A 22,277-nucleotide genomic window follows, 5' to 3' on the forward strand; every position below is an offset into this window, starting at 1 on the left:
TTGATCATACTACCTCATGCCACTCCAGTTATTAATAGTATACAAAGGAGATCCGATTATTTTCAGTCTCTTCTGAGCTCTTGTTATACTACAGAAGCTTATTCGTTTATTGATACTTCCATTCAACATGTCAAAAATGATTTTGCACAAAAGCATTGCATAAAATAAATATCCATGGCATTATCTTAGACAAGATTTAATCATCACAAAACTATCTTGCATAGATAGTTGCTCTTTTGATTGCCTAGCATGTAACCCTATCTATAGGAATTACATAGGAAAAGTTTAGCTTGAACAGAACAGAACAGAACAACAGAGTTGGAAGGGGTCTTGAAGGTCTTCTAGTCCAACTCCCTGCTCAAATAGGAAACCCAAAATTATTTCAGACAAATGGTTGTCCAGTCTCTTCTTAAAAACCTCCAGTGTTGGAGCACCCACAACTTCTAGAGGCAAGTCGTTCCACTGATTGTTTTAACGGTCAGGAAATTTCTCCTTTGTTGTGGGTTGGTTCTCCTTGATTAGTTTTCATTAATTGCTTCTTGTCCTGCCTTCAGATGCTTGCCTTAGCCCTGAATAAAGGTTTTGTGACCAAGAAAAGAGGAGGGAGAAGAATTAAATAACATTATATAAAACATGTACAAATTCACAGTCATCAAACCGTTTTAGTGACCAACAGAAAAAAACACCCACATTTAACATTTTTACTGGTATTTTTGGAAAAAAGCAAAAACATAACTATTCCCTTTGTAATGACTTTGTTTGAAGTTATATTGATTTGATCAATAATCTACAAAAGAATCAAGCCATTAAAATGGATCGGGACTCGTTAAATACGGTCACTCATGCCCTTGTCACTTCATGCCTGGACTACTGTAATGCTCTCTACATGGGGCTCCCCTTGAGGAGCACCCGGAGGCTCCAACTGGTCCAGAATGCGGCCACGCGGGTAGTTATGGGAGCAGCATGGCGCTCCCATGTGGCTCCCCTCCTGCGCGAGCTGCACTGGCTCCCTGTGGTCTTCCGGGTGCGCTTCAAGGTCTTAGTTACCACCTTTAGAGCGCTCTGTGGCTTAGGACCGGGGCACTTACGAGACCGCCTTCTGCCACCAATAGCCTCTCACCGCCCAGTACGCTCCCATAGAGAGGGGCTTCTCAGGGTGCCATCAGCCAAACAGTGTCGACTGGCGGCCCCCAGGGGGAGAGCCTTTTCTGTGAGGGCACCCACCATCTGGAACGAGCTCCCCCCAGAGATACAGAAGATCTGCACACTTTCCACCATGCCCTCAAAACATTCCTGTTTCAGCAGGCCGGCCTGGCCTAACTTTCCCTTTATATTGCTTTTTGATTTTATTTTAAACTGGGATGTCTTGAATTATCTAGGACCAGAGTGTTTAGTATATTTTAATTGGTTTTTTTATTAACATTTGTATTACATGTATTTTTATCGTTCGCTGTTCACCGCCCTGAGTCCCTTAGGAATAGGGCGGTATATAAATTTAATAAATAAATAAATAAATAAAAGATCTTACAAGTTTCCAAAAACATGAATTCTAGGCACATTCACAGATACTACCTCTGATACAAGACAAACACATTCCTCAAATTGGTGCTTGAATAAAGATTTTGTTCTTCATTCTTTACCATCTTTTCTATTGAGCTACTTCAAGAAAAGATATAATCTCACTTACTAGCCAAGCAAACTTTGTGTAACATCAAAAATGCATCATTTGTGTACAGTACTAACTGTACTTTCTAAAAATATCTGATCGGCACTAACTGATTACTAACAACTAACTTAAATTTATTATAGATGGGAAGCTGAAGACGTGGGTTTATGGTGTAGCTGCTGGTGCATTTGTTTTGCTCATCTTTGTAATATCTATGATCTATCTAGCCTGGTGAGTTTTATCATTTATTATACTTGGAATTTTTCCTCAAAAATAATGTATAGTAAATATACAAATAAGCTTATAATTTGTTTTAATTTATTCCTTCCATCTTAATATTGAATTTTTTAGCAACTGTTCCTGATATGTTTCCTATATTATTATCTTCTGCCTATTCAAGCTAACTTTCAATTTCTCAATATGTGTTAACAATAGCTATTGGGAACCAGGAACTCCATCACTAAATGACGTGGTCATGAAACACAATGCCATTCCATGCTGCATAGTGATGGCAATTCCAGCCCTCCCAGTTACTGTAATGAAACAAGGATCAAGTGGACCATTAAGTGAAAATCTCTTATAATCATGACTTCCAATTTCCGTGAGAAACTGGCAAGCAATGTTGGAAATCACGATCACTTGGTTTCTCATAAACAAAGATGATCATTCTGGCTGCCAGAGCTGTCCAAGTGCCCCTCACTCAGTGTTGTCATAACTTTGAACAGTCACTGAATGAATGGTCATAATCCAAGGAAGAGCTGTAAGTTTTATATGTTCTTCACTTGCCACCTCCACAACCCAATTAAACACCTATATTTGTGTTTAATTACAATGTAGATGCTTAGTGATATACATACACACACACACACACACACACCACACACACATATATATAACTAAGCATTTGCATTGTAATTAAATATATTTAATTACAATGCAAATGATTAGTTATATGTGTGTGTATATGTATATCACGAAGTATCTGCATCGTAATTAAGCACAAATATAGGTGTTTAATTGGGTTATGGAGGTGGCAAATGAAGAACTGCTTCTTCAGTTGTGTTTCTCCAATTATTTTCCCAGTTTTGTTTTGTTTTTTAAATCTCCATTGGCAAACATTGGAAGAGAATAGATTGTAGCTTCTAAGCTGATCTGTGTAGCAAGGAAGACAGCTGGAGTGGAATCTTCCATAGATGTATGAGAGAAGGTAATGGCAAAATAATGAAAAAATATGGGTTGGAACATTAGGGCTCAAAGCCCAGCTTTTCCTCCTTGCGTTCCTTGACACGCAAGAATGTAAATTATTCATTTGTCTCTCCCCAAACCTCTTTCTGCTATTCCCACTTCTAACCCCATAAAGGTAAAGTCTCATTTGAATCCAACTCAACTCCTGGTAACTTTTTCCAGCCATTTTGTTGTTAGTACAATGGAAATGGGCTCCTATCTTTTGACTTCCCAATCTAGTTTACATCCCTAGTATCATGGCTGAAATTTTCTTCTTTGGTGGGAGTGTGTGCAGAGGTGAGTTTTCTAAATAGTTTGATCAGGTGATTGTTCAGAGCTACTGGGTAACCTAATTATTTATTTGGCTGTGACATATCAATACATTTGTAATCTACAAATCTGTTTCTTTCCTTCAGAATCTTGTAGATAAAAGCTTACATATCTGACCCAAACCAATTTAAACCAAATTATTAAAAGTGAGAACTGCTTATAAATCCGTGTTGCCTTCTCATCCTGAATGAAAGGAATAGCAAACCTATCTGTCTGTTAGCTTAATATGTTAGATTGGTGACTGTTTACTTTTTGCTTATTGCAGTAAAAAGCCAAAGAAACCACAGAGGAGGCAGAATAACCGTCTGAAACCTTTAACCCTGGCTTATGATGGAGATGCGGACATGTAAAATAATTGCCTCCCATTCTTTAAACTTTTGAAACAGTAGTATTGAAAAACAGCATGCACATTGTGGACAATACCAAACAGATGTTACACAAGACAAAGGAAAAAAAAAGATAAGATGGATGGCTATGGATGTTCTAAGAAGGAATCTTTGTCCGTGACCACCAATTGGTACAGCAAATTCCAGTGGCCATTTTCAGTTGTAAGCACATCAGCTGAGCATCTTTATGCAGTGCTCTTTGAAACATACGAACTATAAAACCACTTGCATATTATATTGAGATTTGGGAGTGTTGATACTAGAACAGTCTGCTGCATTAATCTAACTTTACTCAGTAAGCATGGGAAGATCATACCAGGTTGTCTATAATGCTTTATATCCAACATATATATATACTCAGTTGCATCATAGGTTAAAAAAATCTCTCAAATGATATACTGGTTTTAAAAAAAACAACTTAGTGTTTAGCATCTTGTAAACTTTAACTGAGAATAAGAAACCATTGAACAAGTTTTGGCATTTTTGGACGACAGTAGGCAGATTTCTGAACTAGCTTTTCAAAGAGGTAAAGATTTGCAAAATTCTTGTCTTGTTACCAGTTTCAGGTACTAATGAACTACTATCACACACATTTATCAAGGAGTTAAGAATCTTCAGGTTCAAAATTTTATACAAGTTGTCTGGACGTTTAATATCTATGTGTAATACTTTTTACTTTCTCTAATTCTCAAACTGTTGCCTGGAACTTTTTTGCTACAGATAAGGCAATTTTTTTTTTGCACTATATTAGTGCCGCATGATATGCACTTATTAATGAGTATTGCCATAGAAACTGTCTCTTTTCAGTAAGGGTGATAGTGAAAATCCTGCATCAGACAGACATTTGTCAATAAATTTTTGATTCCTAATAAAAGTAGAGATCAGTTTCCAAAATGTTACTGGATAGGCCAGCTAACACAACTACTGTTTATATACCAGTCTTGTAAAAGCAGCTGTTTTTTAGTCAAAATCCTGGCAGTAATGTGTCTACTTTCAGACTCTGACCAACTTCTACAGTTAGTAGATTTTCAAGTTGATTTCTTATTTCTTTGAAGGCTGTAAATGACTAGATTTTTATATTGCTAACTTTATAAAAAAGAAAAAAAGAAAAAAGTGGTTGTGCACTAATCTTGGGAAAAATACTTAACTAAACAGTGTCCCAATATGTTCAGTGGAAGGAATATGAATTTACTACTTATTTTTCTCCTGCTAATGGAAAGTATTTCATTGATGAAGGATTGATCGTCCTGTTCTTCCTATTTGGGATAATCTGATATAATCTTGAGTTTGTTTGATTTTTTTTTTTTTTTTTTTTTTTGGGGTGGGGACTTTTTTTTCAGGACAATGGCTAATATAGATTATTTTTAAAAATATATCCTGATTCATCATTGTCAGATACCTAATCTAAGATGGAAACTGTAATGTGTTCATGGAGCTTTCTCACTTGAAATGTCTCTGTAGTCATTTTAAGAGATAGACATGATATCTTCACCATTCTTTTGAATTGAACGATCATGGTACATAACAACATACAAGCTTTTCCTCCGACGTGCAACTTTTTATGTAATCATTCTGGTAATAGCTGCTTCATTTCTTTTATATGCTTCCATCCTGAGGTTTATATTAAAATATGAATCCAATTTTATTGCTATACAGAACCATTTAACATTTCCAAAAAAAAATGCCTTTCAAATAATGTCCGTTTAAGATCGTGTGTATGTCTAGTTATGAACAGATAAATAAGCAATATAAAATCAACTTTATCAGACTCCTGTTACACACGATATTATTAGTTCTGACATCTCAGGTCTATGTCAATAAGCTAAATCTTCTTAATATGTGTATTATGCCTGGAGCATTATGTAGTGATTAATTAAAACAGGCAATGTGTTGCCTATAGCTCCCTCTTCCGACCCTTGCCAGGCTTCCTGACTCAGCAGGCTTTTTAAAAACACTTTTTTTTTTGTAAAAAAAAGAAAATAAAAACAGTACATGGGAAACTGGCCCCTGAATTGTGAAGCACCTGAGGTTATCTGTGGTAGCATATCAAAATCTGCAAGATGATAGATGTGGTTTTGTAATTAAAGCCCTATTCTTTTATAAGTAATATTTGACTTATTCATTTAACAACAATTTGAAATTACAATGGCCTCTGAAAAAGTGAGTTATGACCTGTCATCTAATTTAGACAGACACCCCACTCCTGTGGTTATATAATCACAATTTGGCCATTCATCAACCAGCTCACCTATACCATAGTTGCAGTGTTTTGCAGTCACTTGACTGCCTTTCCACCCTGACAGCATTCCTATCCAGCTTCCAAAAACTTGAGAAATCCGAATTCACTTAACAATTGTATGGTTCACCTAATAACCATGTGAAATTCACTTAACAACCATGGTGATTCACTTAACTGTGGTGGAAATAGTTGTAAAATTTGGTCCGGTCCGGTAGTCGACTTGCTTAATGGCTGCATTGCTTAGCAATTGATATTCCAGTTCCAGCTGTGGCCATAACTGAAAGACTTTGATTGTGACACTGCACACAACATGATGTGAGAAGGTATCCAAAGCAGCGGCTCATAGCCTTATAGGTTGCAACAGCCTCAACATCTCTAATGGGAATGATCTTAAAGATTGTAGGGAGGGGGAGCCACAGCCAGGCAACAATTGGATATAAGGCATCTGAGCCTGTAGAAGGAACATGGGTGTGGCAAACATCTCAGAAGGGACCCTCTCTAGTTTCTTGGGCTGCAAAGGCAAGGAGAGAGAGAAATGTACTTTCAGACTTGCAAACCTGATGTCATTCTTGCAAGGTAGTCCGGAGAGGGAGCACACCCAATGAACTAATTATGCTTTATTGTAAGTTTACATTAACAGAATCTTGTAAGTCCCAAGGTCATTCCCACATGCCCTTATCACACTTTAAGGAGGGCTGTTTTACACTTGCATGTCTGATGAGCATTTTGAACTGGCCCATTATTAGTACAGCCCTCCTTTGCTCAACTATAAGATAAAGTATGAAACAGTATTCTTAATTGATCAGTGAAAGTAAATTCTTCAGACTTGTGTAACTATTATATAATGCGAGGCTTTCCATTCTCTATGAAGACGTATATAAATTATATTGTATCTAAACTGAAGCAGAATATTTTGGTCTCCAGAAAGTTTTGGATTTTGGATATACTTTGCATCACACTCCTAATCTACTCTGACATTCCTTTTTTCAGTCCAGCATCTGGGAAAAACATCACTGGTAATGGAGGTAAGACTATAGACTTTACTTATGGTCTCTGGAGCCAACACTATTTGTGGGAATTAGGCACCTATATCCCCTGCAAAGCCTTCCCTCTGTGATTGTATCTTGGATACGGGATGGTTTAGCCCAGTCTCAATCTTGACTCACATTCTGTTCACTGAGAATTCTGCCACACAATCTAGCCATAACATTTTCAATGTTGATGCAGGTTCAGAATCTGTCTACTCTAATACTGTTTATGCTATTTAAAAAGGTGCTCCTATTTGAGGTGAATCTGCAGTTATCAGCATGAAGGAGGAATGTTCTAAGTATCCTTGAGCAACAGCTGTTTGGAAAATAAATAAACCATTCAACCAGTTTACTAAAATTAACTCTCAAAGATACCATCCAAATAGAACCAACAAACTTGATTATATTCACAGTGTAATCTTAACATGGTCATTTGGAAGCAAGTCAAATGTGTTCAGTAGAATTTAGTCTCAAGTAAGGAGTGCAGCCCAAAAAGGTAAGATGTGCAAAATGCTTAGAGTTTTCTTTTAATGTAAAGAAAGAAAATTATTTTAAACCGTCAATGGGCCAGCGAGAAAGTCAGAAACATAGCCTGGATTATGTTAAATTAGGAAACAAAAAGTAGTATTGAATTTGTGATTGCAAATATCTGTATAAAATGAAGTTGTTTTTAAAATCTGTTTCTACAAATCCAGTGCCTAAATCAGCCACAGCAGTAAATTGTTAACTTGTAAAAAATAATATTTTCAGTGATTCTATATCTTTAATCCATCCTGGAAATACTGAGTGTGCATTTTCTTAATTCTGTTCTGTTTGTAACTTCAGTTTATAAATGGTAGTTTTAAAATATGATTACATTTGCTAGTTCTTCCAACATTTTCAGTTTTAAAACTCCACTGTGTTACATATGTTTTGAGTATTTTCCCCCAAATGTAATACTGTAAAATGATTAATTTTAAATCATATAAACAACATTGTAAAAGAAAGCTTTGGAAAGAAAAGAAATATCTTTTAACTTTTTGTAAATTGTGCTTACCCAAAGTAAAAAGAAAATTCTTTTGCATAATGTTCAATGCAATCCTGTGTGTTTACTAAGAAATTAACCCTGTTGCATTCAAAGGGTTTATATTCACCTAAGTATGCACAGGATTGCAGCCACAATTTACTTGAATTTTCTGCTCTCTTTTCCTTAGATTCTGAACATGAATGACTGGGGAAATGTTTACTTTTTGTTAATTTGTAAGCATTTTCATTTTTTAATTTTGCATTTTTTTTCTTTTTTAATGGACAAAACATTTATATACAGCTGCAAATGTGTGTATATCGTCACCAAATTTTATTCAGTTAATGTGGAACACGTGAAAATGTAAATGTACTTACATTTTCAAATGGGATATTTGTACATAACTGAGATGATGCAAACAATAAATATTAACACAAAATGGATAAGTGAGTTAATTGCTTTGTTGTGTTGCTGCATTGGAGTAACTAGGTGCAACTTTCACACTTGATTGAAACACTAGTAATAACACTGTATGCCACCAATAGTGTTAAGGTCCAAGAATTCATTATCATTCTTCTCATTTAAACTAAAAATTAGGCTGCCTTTTGGTACTTTAAATGTCCAAATGATTGCCACTGCTGGACATAAACACCTTCTCCACTGTACATATAAGAAGACACAGTAGGTGGTAGGTGGTAATTCTTAAGACCCTTCCAGAAGAAGAACATTTTCAAAGATGTTACAATGGCAAGTACTATAACAGTACTACTAAAATGTCCCATGGCAAATCTTCCTTCTCAGATCTATTCATAAAATATAACTGACACCAGGAAGGATACTGGCCACAGAAGAGATTAGTATACAATGGAAAACTAATCATTCAACTTTCTGTATTCTGGGAAGACCAAATTTCAGGTGATTTCCTAACTGTTTCTAGCTGTTGAACATGTAACCAGAATTCTTGGTTGTTTTTCTTTTCTTTTCTTTTCTTTTTTTGGGGAGGGGGGGCTGGGATTTCAGGCTGTATATAATACGTGGATGTCTGCAATGGTCTGATTGACACTTCTGAGTATTCTCCATTTCTATGATAGTAAAATAATATCAACTCAGTATTGTTTATTTGTCCCCAAGTTGCTGTTTCTTTTTTCTCCTCTGACACCTATTTTGAATGTTCTCATTGCTAACAGCCCACTGAAAATTATTTAAAACCTGGTTTAGCTCAACAGACAGAAGCACTGTAATTTAACACCAGCTGTCTGCAATTAAAGTAAGATCGAATCTCGCCAGGCTCAAGGTTGACTCAGCCTTCCATCCTTTCTAAGGTACGTAAATTGAGGACCCAGTTTGTGGGGGCAATAAGCTGACTTTGTATAAATATATAAAAGTATGAAGGCTATTGCTTAACGCATTGTAAGCCACCCTGAGTCTCCGGAGAAGGGCGGCATATAAATCAAATTTTTTAAAAAAACCACTCAGTCACACTATATTATGGGTCACTGACCCAGACTTCATTAAAAAGAGAAGGAAAGACAGTATGTAGCACAAATTAAAACATAGTATGCATAATAAAAGGCTATAGCCATGCCTAAACTATTTTCCCATCAACAGCATGCAAATTCTACAGGTTACAAATATAAATTTTGCAACAGCAACAATTATTTTTGAATTTTTATATGCCCAAAGAAGCTGCACATATGATTCTTCCATACAACTTAAAAGTAGGCTAGAAAGAAAGTTAGTCATTCATGGCAGTAAATGTGGTGGATGGCAAGGTATAGCGGTTGGGCCACGTTTCCCTCACAACCACTTTCTGGGAAATACACTGGGGTTTTTTTGTGTGTGTCTGTTGCCCTTCTACCTAGTCCCTCCTCCAGGCCTTGTTGGTTTGCCATTCAAAGTATAGGATGTGGATGATAGTTGCACAAAACTAAAATGAAAGGCCATGACCTCTTCTCCCACTCCATCCTTTGCCAGAGATCTTCTGAAACAAGGATACCAAGGGAAATGGGGAAGAAGATAAGGCAAGAAACCAAGGATTGCACTATTTTGTAATGAGAATCACACCAAAATTACAGTGTAAGCCCTAAAAAAATGGAATCAGTACAACATGGGTAAGGGTAGCAGCTGCTTTGGTGCCCATAAACACAGGCCTATGACCAATCTCTCACTTTTAAAAAAAAACACCTAAAATTTGGCTGTGCTCTGCTGAAAATCAGCTTGTCGCCATAGAGGAACCAACAGGAGGGTAACAGATTGAAGTGAAACAGATGGCTTTAACATATATTCACAAGGGCAAGCAATAGATGGCAGCCACAAGCTCTAGAAAACTCTTGTCAAGTGGTTGCACACATTTTGTGGGCCCTGATATGTATTAATATAAATGCCAATGCTGTATTTCTGCCATCCACTCTCCTACCCACCCTAGAGAGTGTCCCAAGTCTTCAGTGTCTCTGCTGGCATTCCTTCCTCCCAGTGACAAGTTACAGATAGCAAAACAGTTTGCTCCCTCAAATGATTCCACTATCTCTTTAACTGATAACAAATGTAATGATGGAGATCTCATCCAAAAGGTTTCCTTGGGGCTCTTAAGCCCCTGCTCTAAAAGAGGCTTCAGGCAAAGATTTCTACAAATTGAACTCCTAGTGGCTATCTGCAGTTATCCATCTTCTTTGCTGGAGAAAAGCTTTATTCATGCCCTCTGGGAATATAGTTTCAACATCTCAATCAAGCTTAAGCGATGCTGTTTCCTGGTCATCTTTCATTCTAGCAGCAGGTCTGACCTAGTTTAAATTTTTGAGATCACCAAGGTTAAATGCTGCTTCATAAAATGTTACATATTTTTTTAAAAACCCTATTTCTTTCTCCCAAATCATTACTCCTTGAACTTTCTGAACCATGCCCACTGCCCTTATCACCATGTTTATCACAACCACGGGATATCAAAAAAACTTGAATTATGACCCATGAGCATTAAAAAAAATAGCCCCTTCCTGCCCCCCACCCCAATTTAATGCATAACTGAATTTGAAGGCGTTTTTTACATGATGAATCACTTTAGAGCTGCTTTACTCTGTGCTAATTCTGTTGGTTTTTAATTGTTTGACAGGCACCTACCATATGTAAGTTGAATAAACAAAAAAACAACCAAACCCATTTTGCTTTTTATTTGTTAATGTGTTTATCAAATTACTATACCTGGTCATCTCACAAATGGGACTTTGGGCAACATATAGTAAAACCGTAAGAACTACACTTACCAATGTTTTAAGGAAAGAACCAAAAATCCTAGCCACAGCACCTATGTAAAATAGGCCTATACATTTTTCATCATGTTTGGTTCACTGGGCTTCAGCCTCCCTCAAAATAGTAAATCTCCTCACTCCTGCTTATTTTTGCTTGAAGCTTTACTTTGTTTACTACAGAATGGCTGGGCTTCATAATCCTAGATTATCTCTAGATAAGGCGTATACAACTGTGGCTGAACTACAATGTCCCATAGGATCATCTAATCATCCTCTCCTTCCGCCATGAACTAAAGACGTGGCTTTTTCATCAAATGGACTGACCCGTTGAGGGGGGTTTTTACATTGTAATAATTTTAATTAATTTTAATTGGATTTTAATTTATATTTAATTCATATTGTTGAATTTTTATCTTGTAAGCCGCCCTGAGTCCTTCGGGAGAAGGGCGGCATATAAATTGCAATAAAATAAATAAATAAATAAATAATGTGAGAAATGATGAGGGATGCTGAAAGTGATATTTCAGAAACTTCTGAAAGGTTATGGCTTCTCAATTGATTCCCAATTTCTACATACTTGGGAAAGAAAATGAAGTATTGAAAAATGGGTATGGCTTTCAGGTATGGTGAGAATTCTGGCACTGTGACAAGAAAACAAAGAGAAGATTATGCATGTCATGTTGTACACCAGTTCTTTTCCTCATCCAACCCCCTTTTCTTCCTGTCCTCTCACTGAGAGATGAACAGATGGCCCTTTTCCCCCTCAGCTGGGTATTTACCTCATTTTTATTGATTGGGCTGTCAACTTTAATTCACTTCTGAAGTGGCAACTCGGTACTAATTGGTTTTAATGTTGCCAGAATGGAGTTTGTGTATATATTGGAAAAGGCATCAGCTGAAAACTCACAGAGCACAATAGTCCCAATTAAATGGACTCTTAAAGCAGCTTTAGAGTGACACGTCAATGACTTTTATGAAAATGATAGAATCTCTGATATGGCTCGAGTGATCGGCTCTGGCACCATAATGCAGATGTATCCAACCTATTCAATTTAACTTTTTGGAATCAGTAACACGTCCTTGGCCCCAAAATGATAGCCTGTTAAAAATAGATTAAGATTGGCTAGAAAGATAATGTAGCAGATGGCAACATCCTTTGATTTCAATCATGAAGTCATTCACTGTGGCAGAAATATATCAAATTGAAGTAAGATTTCAATGGATTATTATAGGACAAAACTTGTTGAATATACATTTTTGTGCCAAAGGGAAGGGTAAAAAAGGGGAAATTGTCAAGCCTGAATTTGATTGGGGTGTGAGATTATTTGCATCCTTGGGTATTCTGACATGAATTCAGTTTGACACAGTTCGGAGCTGAAGGAGGATGGAGCCTTCAGTCAAAACATCATTGCTAGCTGATGAGTCAGGCACATTCCAATGGCTGGCTGACCAACTGGAGGAGGAGGAGGAGGAGGAGGAGGAGGAGGAGGAGGAGGAGGAGGAGGAGGAGGAGGAGAGAAGTCGCTAAGCAACCAGCCTCCATCTTGATTGGACAATGTGACAATTTGTTTTGTAAACTGGAGAAACTGAAACTTATATTGAGGTGAAAAGCCCGGGAACTTCAGTACTGGCTTTTCACCAGTAGCACCAAGATGATGTATCTAAATAAATTTGTTCTTTGAGGAAAAGCAATGCCTCAGAGTTCAATTTGTAATGGGTGCATTACTTGGAGCCTGGCAGAAATCTTTGTTCTAATTAGAATCGCGAAGAAGCCAATTGTGCTTGCTTTGAACTCTTGACAGATTTCATTTCAATCCTTCAAGATTCTTGTGCAGTTTAGACTTTCTCAACCTAATTTTCAGATCAATTGGGCTTCAAATGTCAGAAATCCCAGCAAAATGGCTAATGAAGTTCAAAACCTGTGGCCATCTTGTGTAGGGATGATGGGACCTAAAAATGAATGTGAATAGGCATTACTTAATTGAAGAAAATTGATCTACAGCAACAAAATAAAAATATGGATCTAATTTTTTTTTAAAGTCCCATCTTTCTTCCAAGATTCTCAAAGTGGCATAATAGTTTTTTCTAGATTCTATTATTGTGTTCTTCAAATTTGCCATCTTAAAGTTGGCAAGTGTGGACAAGAATTCCCAGAATTTCCCAGTCAGTACGATGGCTTGGAATTCTGGGAATTGTAGTCGTTGCATTTGCCAGAGTTGAAAAAAATCTGATCTATTGGTGGCAACATTTTTTCATATCAAATAAATAGGCTCCAATTCCTCCTTTTAAAGTTTGAGATTACAAACATGTCCCAAAGGTGTTTTTTTTTTTTTTCAAGAGGCAACTGGACTTTCTGGTTTTTCTTTAAAAATGTTTCGCTCCAAGAAGCTTCTTCAGCTCTGACTGGATGGTGGGGAGGGATTTATATTCCTTTCAGACAGCTGGTCATTTGCATTCTTTTAACGGGTTGTTAAAGTTACCTGAAAGTTTATCTGTGTCATCAGGGTCACCTGAGTGGTGCAAATTGGTGTGGAGCCTTCTTGGAACTGTTGAAAGGGCTGTGTTATGCACTGGAAATAGATGATGTCATATCCCTCCCCTCTGTTGAGAGAGGGCTGTTCAACTTTGACATAGATGGCCTCTTTAACCCCTCTTTCAAACCAGCCATCCTCTCTATCCGAAATGTGGACTTTGTTGTCTTCAAAAGAGTGGCCTGTGTCTTTTAATGATGACACAGATAAATCTGCAGGTGACCTGATCGACCTGCTAAAAGAATGCAAATGTCCAGCTGTCTGCAAGAAGTATAAATCCTTCCATTTCCCACCATCCAGTCAGAGCTGAAGAAGCTTCTTGGATGAGAAGTGAAACATCTTCAAAGAAAAAAACAGAAAGTCCAGTTGCCTTTCGAAAAAAGCACCTTTGGGACAACTATGACCTAGATGACTGAGACTCTCCATAGACATTACAAAACATGTTTTCCAAAAAAAAAGAGAATAATGTTCACTTAGGTTTTTTTTTTTAACAAGTTAGCATAATTTCCTTTAAAAAAAAAAAAGATCATTTATATCAGATAGTGCTGGATCATTTAGCATGACAAATGAGGTTAGCAGATATCTGAATAGGTATAACTGAATAGGCAAAGGAGGACAACTGCAGGAAAAAAGAGGACACATTAACTATTTAACTTTCCAATAAAAATTACAGCAAAAAGCAGGCAAAATTGTCAGGCAAAACTAAAACACAAGGGAGAAGTAACAGAGATGTGAGGAGTTCCTAGGCATCTAGATGTCCCTTCCTTTGTGAAAGGAAGATCAGCCATTATTCTGTGAAAAAATAGAAAGCAAGGGGAATTTGAGTGTCTGATGAAACTGGAGATTTTTCAGCCATGTCTTTCTTTCTTTCTTTCTTTTTTATTTGATTTATATGCCGCCCTTCTCCAGAGATTCAGGGCGGCTTACAATGCGTTAAGCAATAGCCTTCATACTTTTGTATATTTATACAAAGTCAGCTTATTGCCCCCACAAACTGGGTCCTCAATTTACCTACCTTAGAAAGGATGGAAGGCTGAGTCAACCTTGAGCCTGGTGAGATTCGAACTTACAGTAATTGCAGACAGCTGGTGTTAATCACAATGCTATCAGTCTGCTGAGCCACCAGGTCCATTTCTTTACTGCAGATTCCATCTGGAATCTGTCACTGATAGCAAAAGAACCCCAGTTCTAAAGAGAACAGTGCTGTTAAGTTATTTTATTTATTTATTTATTATTTTATTTATTTTGTCAAGTATATATTAGATAATATATATAAATATAAGCATGAATTGAATATATAAAATGAATACAATTAAAGAAAACTTTAGGACAGGGACAGTAGGCATGCTGGTGCCCCAATGCACACCCCTTACAGACCTCTTAGGAATGGGGTGAGGTCAGTGGTGGTTTGCCCCCGGTTTGCACCGGTTCTATAGAACCGGTAGTAAAACTGTCGGAAGGCCCCGCCCACTGATCCCAACATCATCAAAATGCTTCTGCGCATGCGCAGAAGACCATGCGTGCGTGTGAGCGAAGTGAGCACGTGCATGCGGCCCCATTGCAAACCTGTAGTAAAGGTAAGTAGAACCCACCCCTGGGTGAGGTCAACAGTAGACAGTCTTAGGTTAAAATTTTGGGGGGTTTGGGATGAGACCATAGAGTCTTGTAGTGCATTCCAAGCGCATTCCATTAACTCTGTTACTGAAGTCATATTTTCTGCAATCGAGTATGGAGTGGTTCACTTTAAATTTGTATCTATTGTGTGCTCGTGTATTGTTGTGGTTGAAGCTGAAGTATTGCCCTACAGATGAGTTCTGGAGAATATACAGTGGTATATCCTGCCTCTACAGAAGAAACAGAAATATGTGTCCCGGAGGGAGTGGGTTTGCTACAAATCTTGCAACTGGGAATGAAGATCTGATTTTGACAGACAGCTAGTGAACTGATTTCCAACTGAATTCAGGTCAGTGGAGACAATCACTGCTGATATTAATTAAGGAGGTTTTGATAAACCTTGCAACAATGCTGCAAGAGAATTATGGGAAATTACTCTTTTCTCCATTCTGCCTTCCTTTGTAGGTAAAGTTGTTGGTTCCACAGTTAAGATGCATATGTCTTTTGAATAGAACTTAATATATTGTTGCTGTCCAACTAACATGACAAGGCCACAACAACATAACAACAAATATCCTCTACTGACTTTTCAATATTTCATTTTAAAAATGGCACTTTTATAGATCAGTAGTTTGGGACAAAAGCAACTTTTGGTAGAAAATATGATCATCTATCAGTGGGGAGAGAAAAGGGGTGGAGGCAGTGGTGGAATTCATTTTTTTTTCCTACCAGTTCTGTGGGCGTGGCTTGGTGGGCATGGCAGGGGAAGGATACTGCAAAATCCTGATTCCCACTCCACTCTGAGGCCAGCCAGAGGGGATATTTGCTGGTTCTCTGAACTACTCAAAATTTCCACTATCAGTTCTCCAGAACCTGTCAGAACCTGCTGAATTTCACCCCTGGCTGAGGGAGGGAAAGATAAGCATTGTCTGGTAGAGACCTCATCAGCTTTCTAATGAGTAAATTAATTTTAATACATTGCCAGACCCCCTCAAAAATAGCCATTTTATGAAAATTCACATAACCAGTTGCAATTGTTATTAAAAAGTGACCCCAAGATATTATTTCTTGAATCTCAGTAACTACCTGATGATATAGCCAGATATCTAAACAAATCAGGATTCAAAATCATGAACTTCTACATTTAATGTCTTTGGTTACTGCTCTGTGATCTCTCTACTGGTGTTAATAATTAGATGCATTGATCCAAAAGGGTACCCACACAATAGCTTTTGGAAAGACATAAAATACGATCTGCAAACATCAGAAGTCCTCTAAATGAATTGTTTGAATCTTATAAAGAAAATAAAGTGTTGCTTATATTTTGTTCCACGAGGTGGCAGACTTGTCCACATTTCCTGGCGATATTGTTTTTAACACAAGGGTGATATAGTCTTGGCTCTTAACACACCAGATTTAACAATCGTTAAAAAGAAAAAGCGTGGATAATTGATATGGCAATACCAGAGGATAATAGAATAGAAAATTGGAGAAAGATCACAAAGCACAGTGATTGCACTAGTTGCAATACTGAAAAATCTTAGATGTCACTTTCAAAATATCTGCATTCGCAACATTTCCATCTGACAATTACAGAAAATCCCATTGCTTTCATTATGACATCCTAGATTCTTGGGAAAAACATATGAAAGTCAACTAAAGGACAGACAGCTGTGATTTCACATTTTTTGTAAATAATAATAAAAATATGGTTTATATAAGTAATATTTATATTAATATAATTAACAATAACCGCAATTACAACTACTAAAAAGATGCTGCAAAAGTTCAAGAGGAACAAAGAACTAATTATTGAGTGATAATTGGTTTTAAATATTTTTTTAAAAGAACAAATTTGTTTTACAGCTTGGATAGACTATAAAAAAGAAATTTAATTCTGATTCACATAGCTGGTTTGAGAAATGTCTTCAGATTTTTGGTATCAATGGAACGATTTGGCAATTTATGAATACTTCAATGAAATTTTGACAAACGAAGCTGGTAGTTAATGAAGAAGATTTAGGGGAAGTTGGAATCAAATGTGGAATCTTCCAAGATAATTACCTTTACTCTTTATATTATCAATGGTCCTACTGACAACATTTTTGAACACGACAACATTTTTGAACATGACATGGCTGCAGCAGAATTTCACAAACTGGCTACAAACTGCCTCATGACTCATGAGTTGCTAGAATTATTCATTGGAAATTTGGGCAGAGGTTTGGATCTGAATGTGGTAAAAACTATTGGACCATCACAATGATGAGAGTTTAGAAAAAGAACAGATTAAGATATTATAGACTTTAAGATCCAAATGGACAAGCAATTTGTTCATAACATGCCTGCTATAACAATTATTGGAAAGAAAGAAGTCTGATTCATCTATTCTGGATGATGCTAGGATTGAAGAAAAGCAACTGGGGAAAACATTGCACAATATCAGGACTTGCAGACTGAAGTTTATAGAAAACGAAATCTACTGTATACCAATTGTGATAAGAGACTTCAAAGCGATACCTAAAGGACTTCCTCAATATTTGGAAGTATTGGATTTATCAGAACTGAACACCCTAATTTTACAAACAAATATCCTGCTTGGAATTGCCTGCATTCTTAGATGCAATCTTAATAGTGTTTAAATCCTTCATTAGGATTTGAAAAATTAAATTTCCACCAGTCTTAGACTGTGAATCCAAGTATAGATTACCCACACATAATAATATCTTTAACACTCTTGGACAACATTTGCTTACCATAAGTTCTTGGGAAGGACTTGATAGGAAAGTAAAATATCAAATCCAATCTAAACATCTGGCTGACTATGTGACTCATCATCATAATAAAAACATTATTCAGGAGATAATCTAAATATGTTTACACATGCAGATTACGTTCACGTACCTAACATTTTAAAATTAGCCTTTGCTATGATTTGAATCTAAATATACATTTAAAGCCTGCTTTTACCTAAACAGCAAATATATTTTGCAATGCGTAATTCAGTTTTTCCCTCAAACAGCATCCTTTCTTTTATCTCCATAATGTCCATAAAGCCAGCCATGCTCAGATATCTATTCAGCCAAGGATTGAAACCAATTGTACCAATCAGACTCCATACCAATACTTGGAATTCCTAAAACAAGAGTTTCTAAGCACATCAAACCCTCCCCGCTTTACTTCAAAAGCATAATCACTCAGAATATTGAACATTTGGAGAGGTTCACGTGTTATTTAAACAGAAGATTAAAAGATTAATGCTTCCAATTTCCTATCTTTACTTTCAATGTTTGCTTATTTTTTAAAGTTCTGATTGTATTCTATGCTGCTCAAAGAAATAGGTGAGAGCTCTGGGCAAGTGTGAGTCGACAAGTTGAAATATGCACCTTCTTTTTCTGTGAAAAGATATCTGTAAAAAAAGTGCTTGAAAGGTAAATTCACTGAAGGAAATGGTTGTGATGTTTATGATAATGTTGCAGCCTTGACTTTAATTTATGTTGTAGTTTTGGGCAAGTCGTCTAGTTTGATGGTCTTCTTCTTCCCAGTTGGGGGAGAAGGAGGAAGGAGAACTTCTTGTGGTCACAAGTTCAGCAAATTTTGGATGTAAGATTAGATTAACAGAGTTGGAAGGGACTTTGTAGGTCATCTAGTCCAACTCCCTGTCCAAGCAGGAGACCTACACCATTTCTGACAAATGGCAGTCCAGTCTCTTCTTGAAAGCCTCCAGTGATGAAGGTCCCACAATTTCTGAAGGGAAGCTGTTCCATTGGGTGATTGTTCTCACTGTCAGTGTTTACTACATTTGTCAGTGTCAGTGTTTACTACATTTGAGTTGCTTTGATGAAACGGATCTTTGAGTCAGCCTACCTCACTGTGTTCTTTGAATAGGCCTAGGGCTGTGACCCATGGCTCGATGAACAGCATTTCTTGCATTTCCCGGGGCATCATGGCGTACAGTTTGGGTTTGAGTAGTTTTGCCCTGGAGATGATTTCGATGTTGCAGTCCATCTCGCGGTGGGGTAAGGGGTAGGGCGTCACACCCAGCCTCTCTGAACACTTCCGCAAGGTCCTGGTATTCTCCATCTTTAAGTCAGCCTACCTCACAGTGTTGGTTAAAGGTATTGTTATGGTGGGGAACTGTAATGGTATGTGCAAATGGATTGGGAGACAGGAGGAAGGATCACAAACTGAAGAACCTGCATATATATATAGCAATAGCTCTTATATACCCCTTCACAATGCTTTACAGCCCCCTCTAAGTGGTTAAAGAGTCAGCATATTGCCCCCAACAATCTGGGTCTTCATTTTACTCACCTTGGAAAGATGGAAGGCTGAGTCTATCTTAGCCGGTGAGAATTGAACCGCTGAACTTCAGCCAGCAATCAACAGAAATAGCCTGCAATACTGCATTCTAACCAGTGCGCCACCACGGCTCATATCACATGGAAAGTGTTGCAGAATGGAGCCTTCTTAGTTCTCTGGAAAGTAAAAGGGAAAGGAGGGGAGAAAAACTTTTAAGCTTTGCAGGATTGATATTAGCCCTTCATGGTAGGGCAAATAAGAAGCATAGCCATGAGGACTAACACCATATCTAATGTGAGATTGCCAGAATCTAACCCTCATTTCGACACAATAAAGCATAGATAAAATATGGAGTCCAATAGATTCAGAGTGAATTAGATACAGGACAAGCTTGTTTAGGCTTTGCCACAAGCAAATGAACAATAGACAAAGCACAATGATTGTTGGATGGGGTCATTATACAGAGTCCTTTGACAAGCCCTTTGCCATCTGCTAACTATAAATTCCTGGGCAACCCTGTCTCATTGGGGACACAGTGGCTCAGTGGCTAAGATGCTGAGCTTGTCATCGAAAGGTTGGCAGTTCAGTGGTTCAAATCCCTACTGCGCATAACAGGGTGAGCTCCCATTATTTGTCCCAGCTTCTGCCAACCTAGCAGTTCGAAAGCACGTAAAAAATGCAAGTAGAAAAATAGGGACCACCTTTGGTGGGAAGGTAACAGCATTCTGTGCATCTTTGGCATTTAGTCATGCCGGCCACATGACCACGGAGATGTCTTCGAACAGTGCTGGCTCTTGGGCTTTGAAACTGAGATGAGCACCGCCCTCTAGAGTCGGGAACGATTAGCACATATGTGCGAGTGGAACCTTTACCTTTTACCCCTTGCCCATAAAACCTCAAAGACAATAAAAAAAACCTCTGAAGGCTGATTCTTTTTTCAGATTTAGAAGATATTAAGCAGGATAATTGTCAAACTGCAAAGGTGCTGCTCTGCTTTTCTTTTCTTTCTTTTTTAAAAAAGAATACCAATCATTTCCACAAGACGGCAGCAGATACCCACATTTGGAAAGAAATATACCAAACAAGGCACTCTCTCTTTTTCCTTAGTCTTCACCAGAAATAGGAAATGAATAGAAACAAACTGATGTGAAAGAACAACAAGGTGTATTTTTCAAGCATAAGTAGCATAAAGGTACTGCATGGGATGAAATGAAAAGAATAGATTGGGATCTAACTTTGATTCATGTTCCTTGAAAATCATGGTATCTGTTGGCTTCTTTCATTGCAACTATAATAGCATTTCACCTCTTGGTTTCCAATATTCCATTTCTTTCAAAATGATTAAAGATCTGAATATGTCAAATTCATATAATTCTTAAAAATAGGCACCTTGTTTTCTCTTAATCTGAATACTAAATGACACTATGACCAGTGGTGTGTTTTAAATTTTTTTACTACCGGTTCTCTGGGTGTGGCTTGGTGGGCGTGGCATGGCATGACTTGGTGGACGTGGCTTGGTAGGCATGGCAGGAGAAGGATACTGTAAGATCTCCATTCCTACCCCACTCCAGGGAAAGGAAACTGCAAAATCCCCATTTCCTCCCCATCAGCTGTGACTTGGGAGGCGGGGCCAGTCAAAGGTGGTATTTACCGGTTCTCCAAACTACTCAAAATTTCCACTATCAGTTCTCCAGAATATCAGTTCTCCAGATAGCGGCCGCGCGGGTGGTTATGGGAACAACATGGCGCTTCCGTGTGACACCTCTCCTGTGCGAGCTGCACTGGCTCCCAGTGGTCTTCCGGGTGCGCTTCAAGGTTTTGGTCGCCACCTTTAGAGTACTCCATGGCTTAGGACCGCCTACTACCACAAACGGCCTCCCACCGGCCGGTATGCTCTCATAGAGAGGGGCTCCTCCGGGTGCCGTCAGCCAAACAATGTCGACTGGCGGCCCCCAGGGGGAGGGCCTTCTCTGTGGGGGCACCCACTATCTGGAACGAGCTTCCCCCAGAGATACGGAGGATCCCGGATCTGCGCACTTTCCGCCGTGCTCTTAAAACCCTCCTATTCCAGCAAGCCGGCCTGGCCTAATTTTCTCCCCTGTTTTAAATATTCTTTTAAATCGAAATTTTAATCTGTTTTAAATTATTGGGATTTTTAATTGTCTCGGGCTAAATTATTTGATCTGGTTTTAATTATGTTCCTAACTTTTGTATCTATGTATTTTATTTTGTGCCTGTTCATCGCCCTGAGGTCCTTCGGGAGTAGGGCGGTATATAAATTTAATAAAAATAAAAACAAACAAACAAACTGGTCAGAACTTGCTAAAACCACCTCCGACTATGACTTGTGCAATCATGTTAATAATCAGTTTCACCTAGTGCAAGTTTATTACAATTCTTGTAAAAATACTTAAATTTATCACTTAAATGACCACCCAGTGTAGGAGAAATATTTTTAACACCTCTTTTACAGAAAGTAAACAATGTTTTTAATAATTGGGGAAAAGGGGGGACATTGCAACTCTGGATTGGTAGCTAATTGTCTTTTTTCCCTTGTAAAGAAGCTCCCAGCAATGTTCACATGGAACGAAGGTTCTCCTTTTACCCATTCCTGCAACTTCTGTCTTATGGTTAAGATCTAAGCATTGTAAGAAAGCAGGAAAAAGGTGAAATTGTTGCAAATTAATAAAGAAATGAATCTCTCCCCTCCCT

The 22,277-nt window shown here is 37.8% G+C and overlaps 1 protein-coding gene and 1 long non-coding RNA gene across 9 annotated transcripts in view; one reads left to right on the forward strand and one right to left on the reverse strand.

Annotated features, from left to right (window-relative positions):
- The window catches only part of THSD7A (thrombospondin type 1 domain containing 7A), a 308,047-nt gene extending 304,206 nt beyond the window's left edge, over nt 1-3,841 (forward strand). For 7 of the 8 annotated variants that reach the window (XM_060685655.2, XM_060685658.2, XM_034401949.3 and 4 more), the window contains 2 exons: nt 1,810-1,897; nt 3,486-3,841. In XM_060685655.2, the coding sequence (XP_060541638.1) occupies nt 1,810-1,897; nt 3,486-3,570 (173 nt within the window). In that variant the 3' untranslated portion in view covers nt 3,571-3,841. The remainder of the gene's footprint in view (nt 1-1,809; nt 1,898-3,485) is intronic. The other variant, XM_087892733.1, reaches the window with a different exon arrangement.
- On the reverse strand, nt 57-21,409 carry LOC148114341 (uncharacterized). The gene is made up of 2 exons (XR_015734044.1): nt 19,578-21,409; nt 57-569 (listed from the first exon to the last, which is right to left on the reverse strand). It is a non-coding gene; the product is annotated as an uncharacterized LOC148114341 (long non-coding RNA).
- Between the last annotated feature and the right edge of the window lie 868 nt (nt 21,410-22,277).

Source organism: Pantherophis guttatus, chromosome 4 (genome assembly GCF_059756535.1).
Source record: "Pantherophis guttatus breed Tessera chromosome 4, ASM5975653v1, whole genome shotgun sequence".
Lineage (NCBI taxonomy): Eukaryota > Metazoa > Chordata > Lepidosauria > Squamata > Colubridae > Pantherophis > Pantherophis guttatus.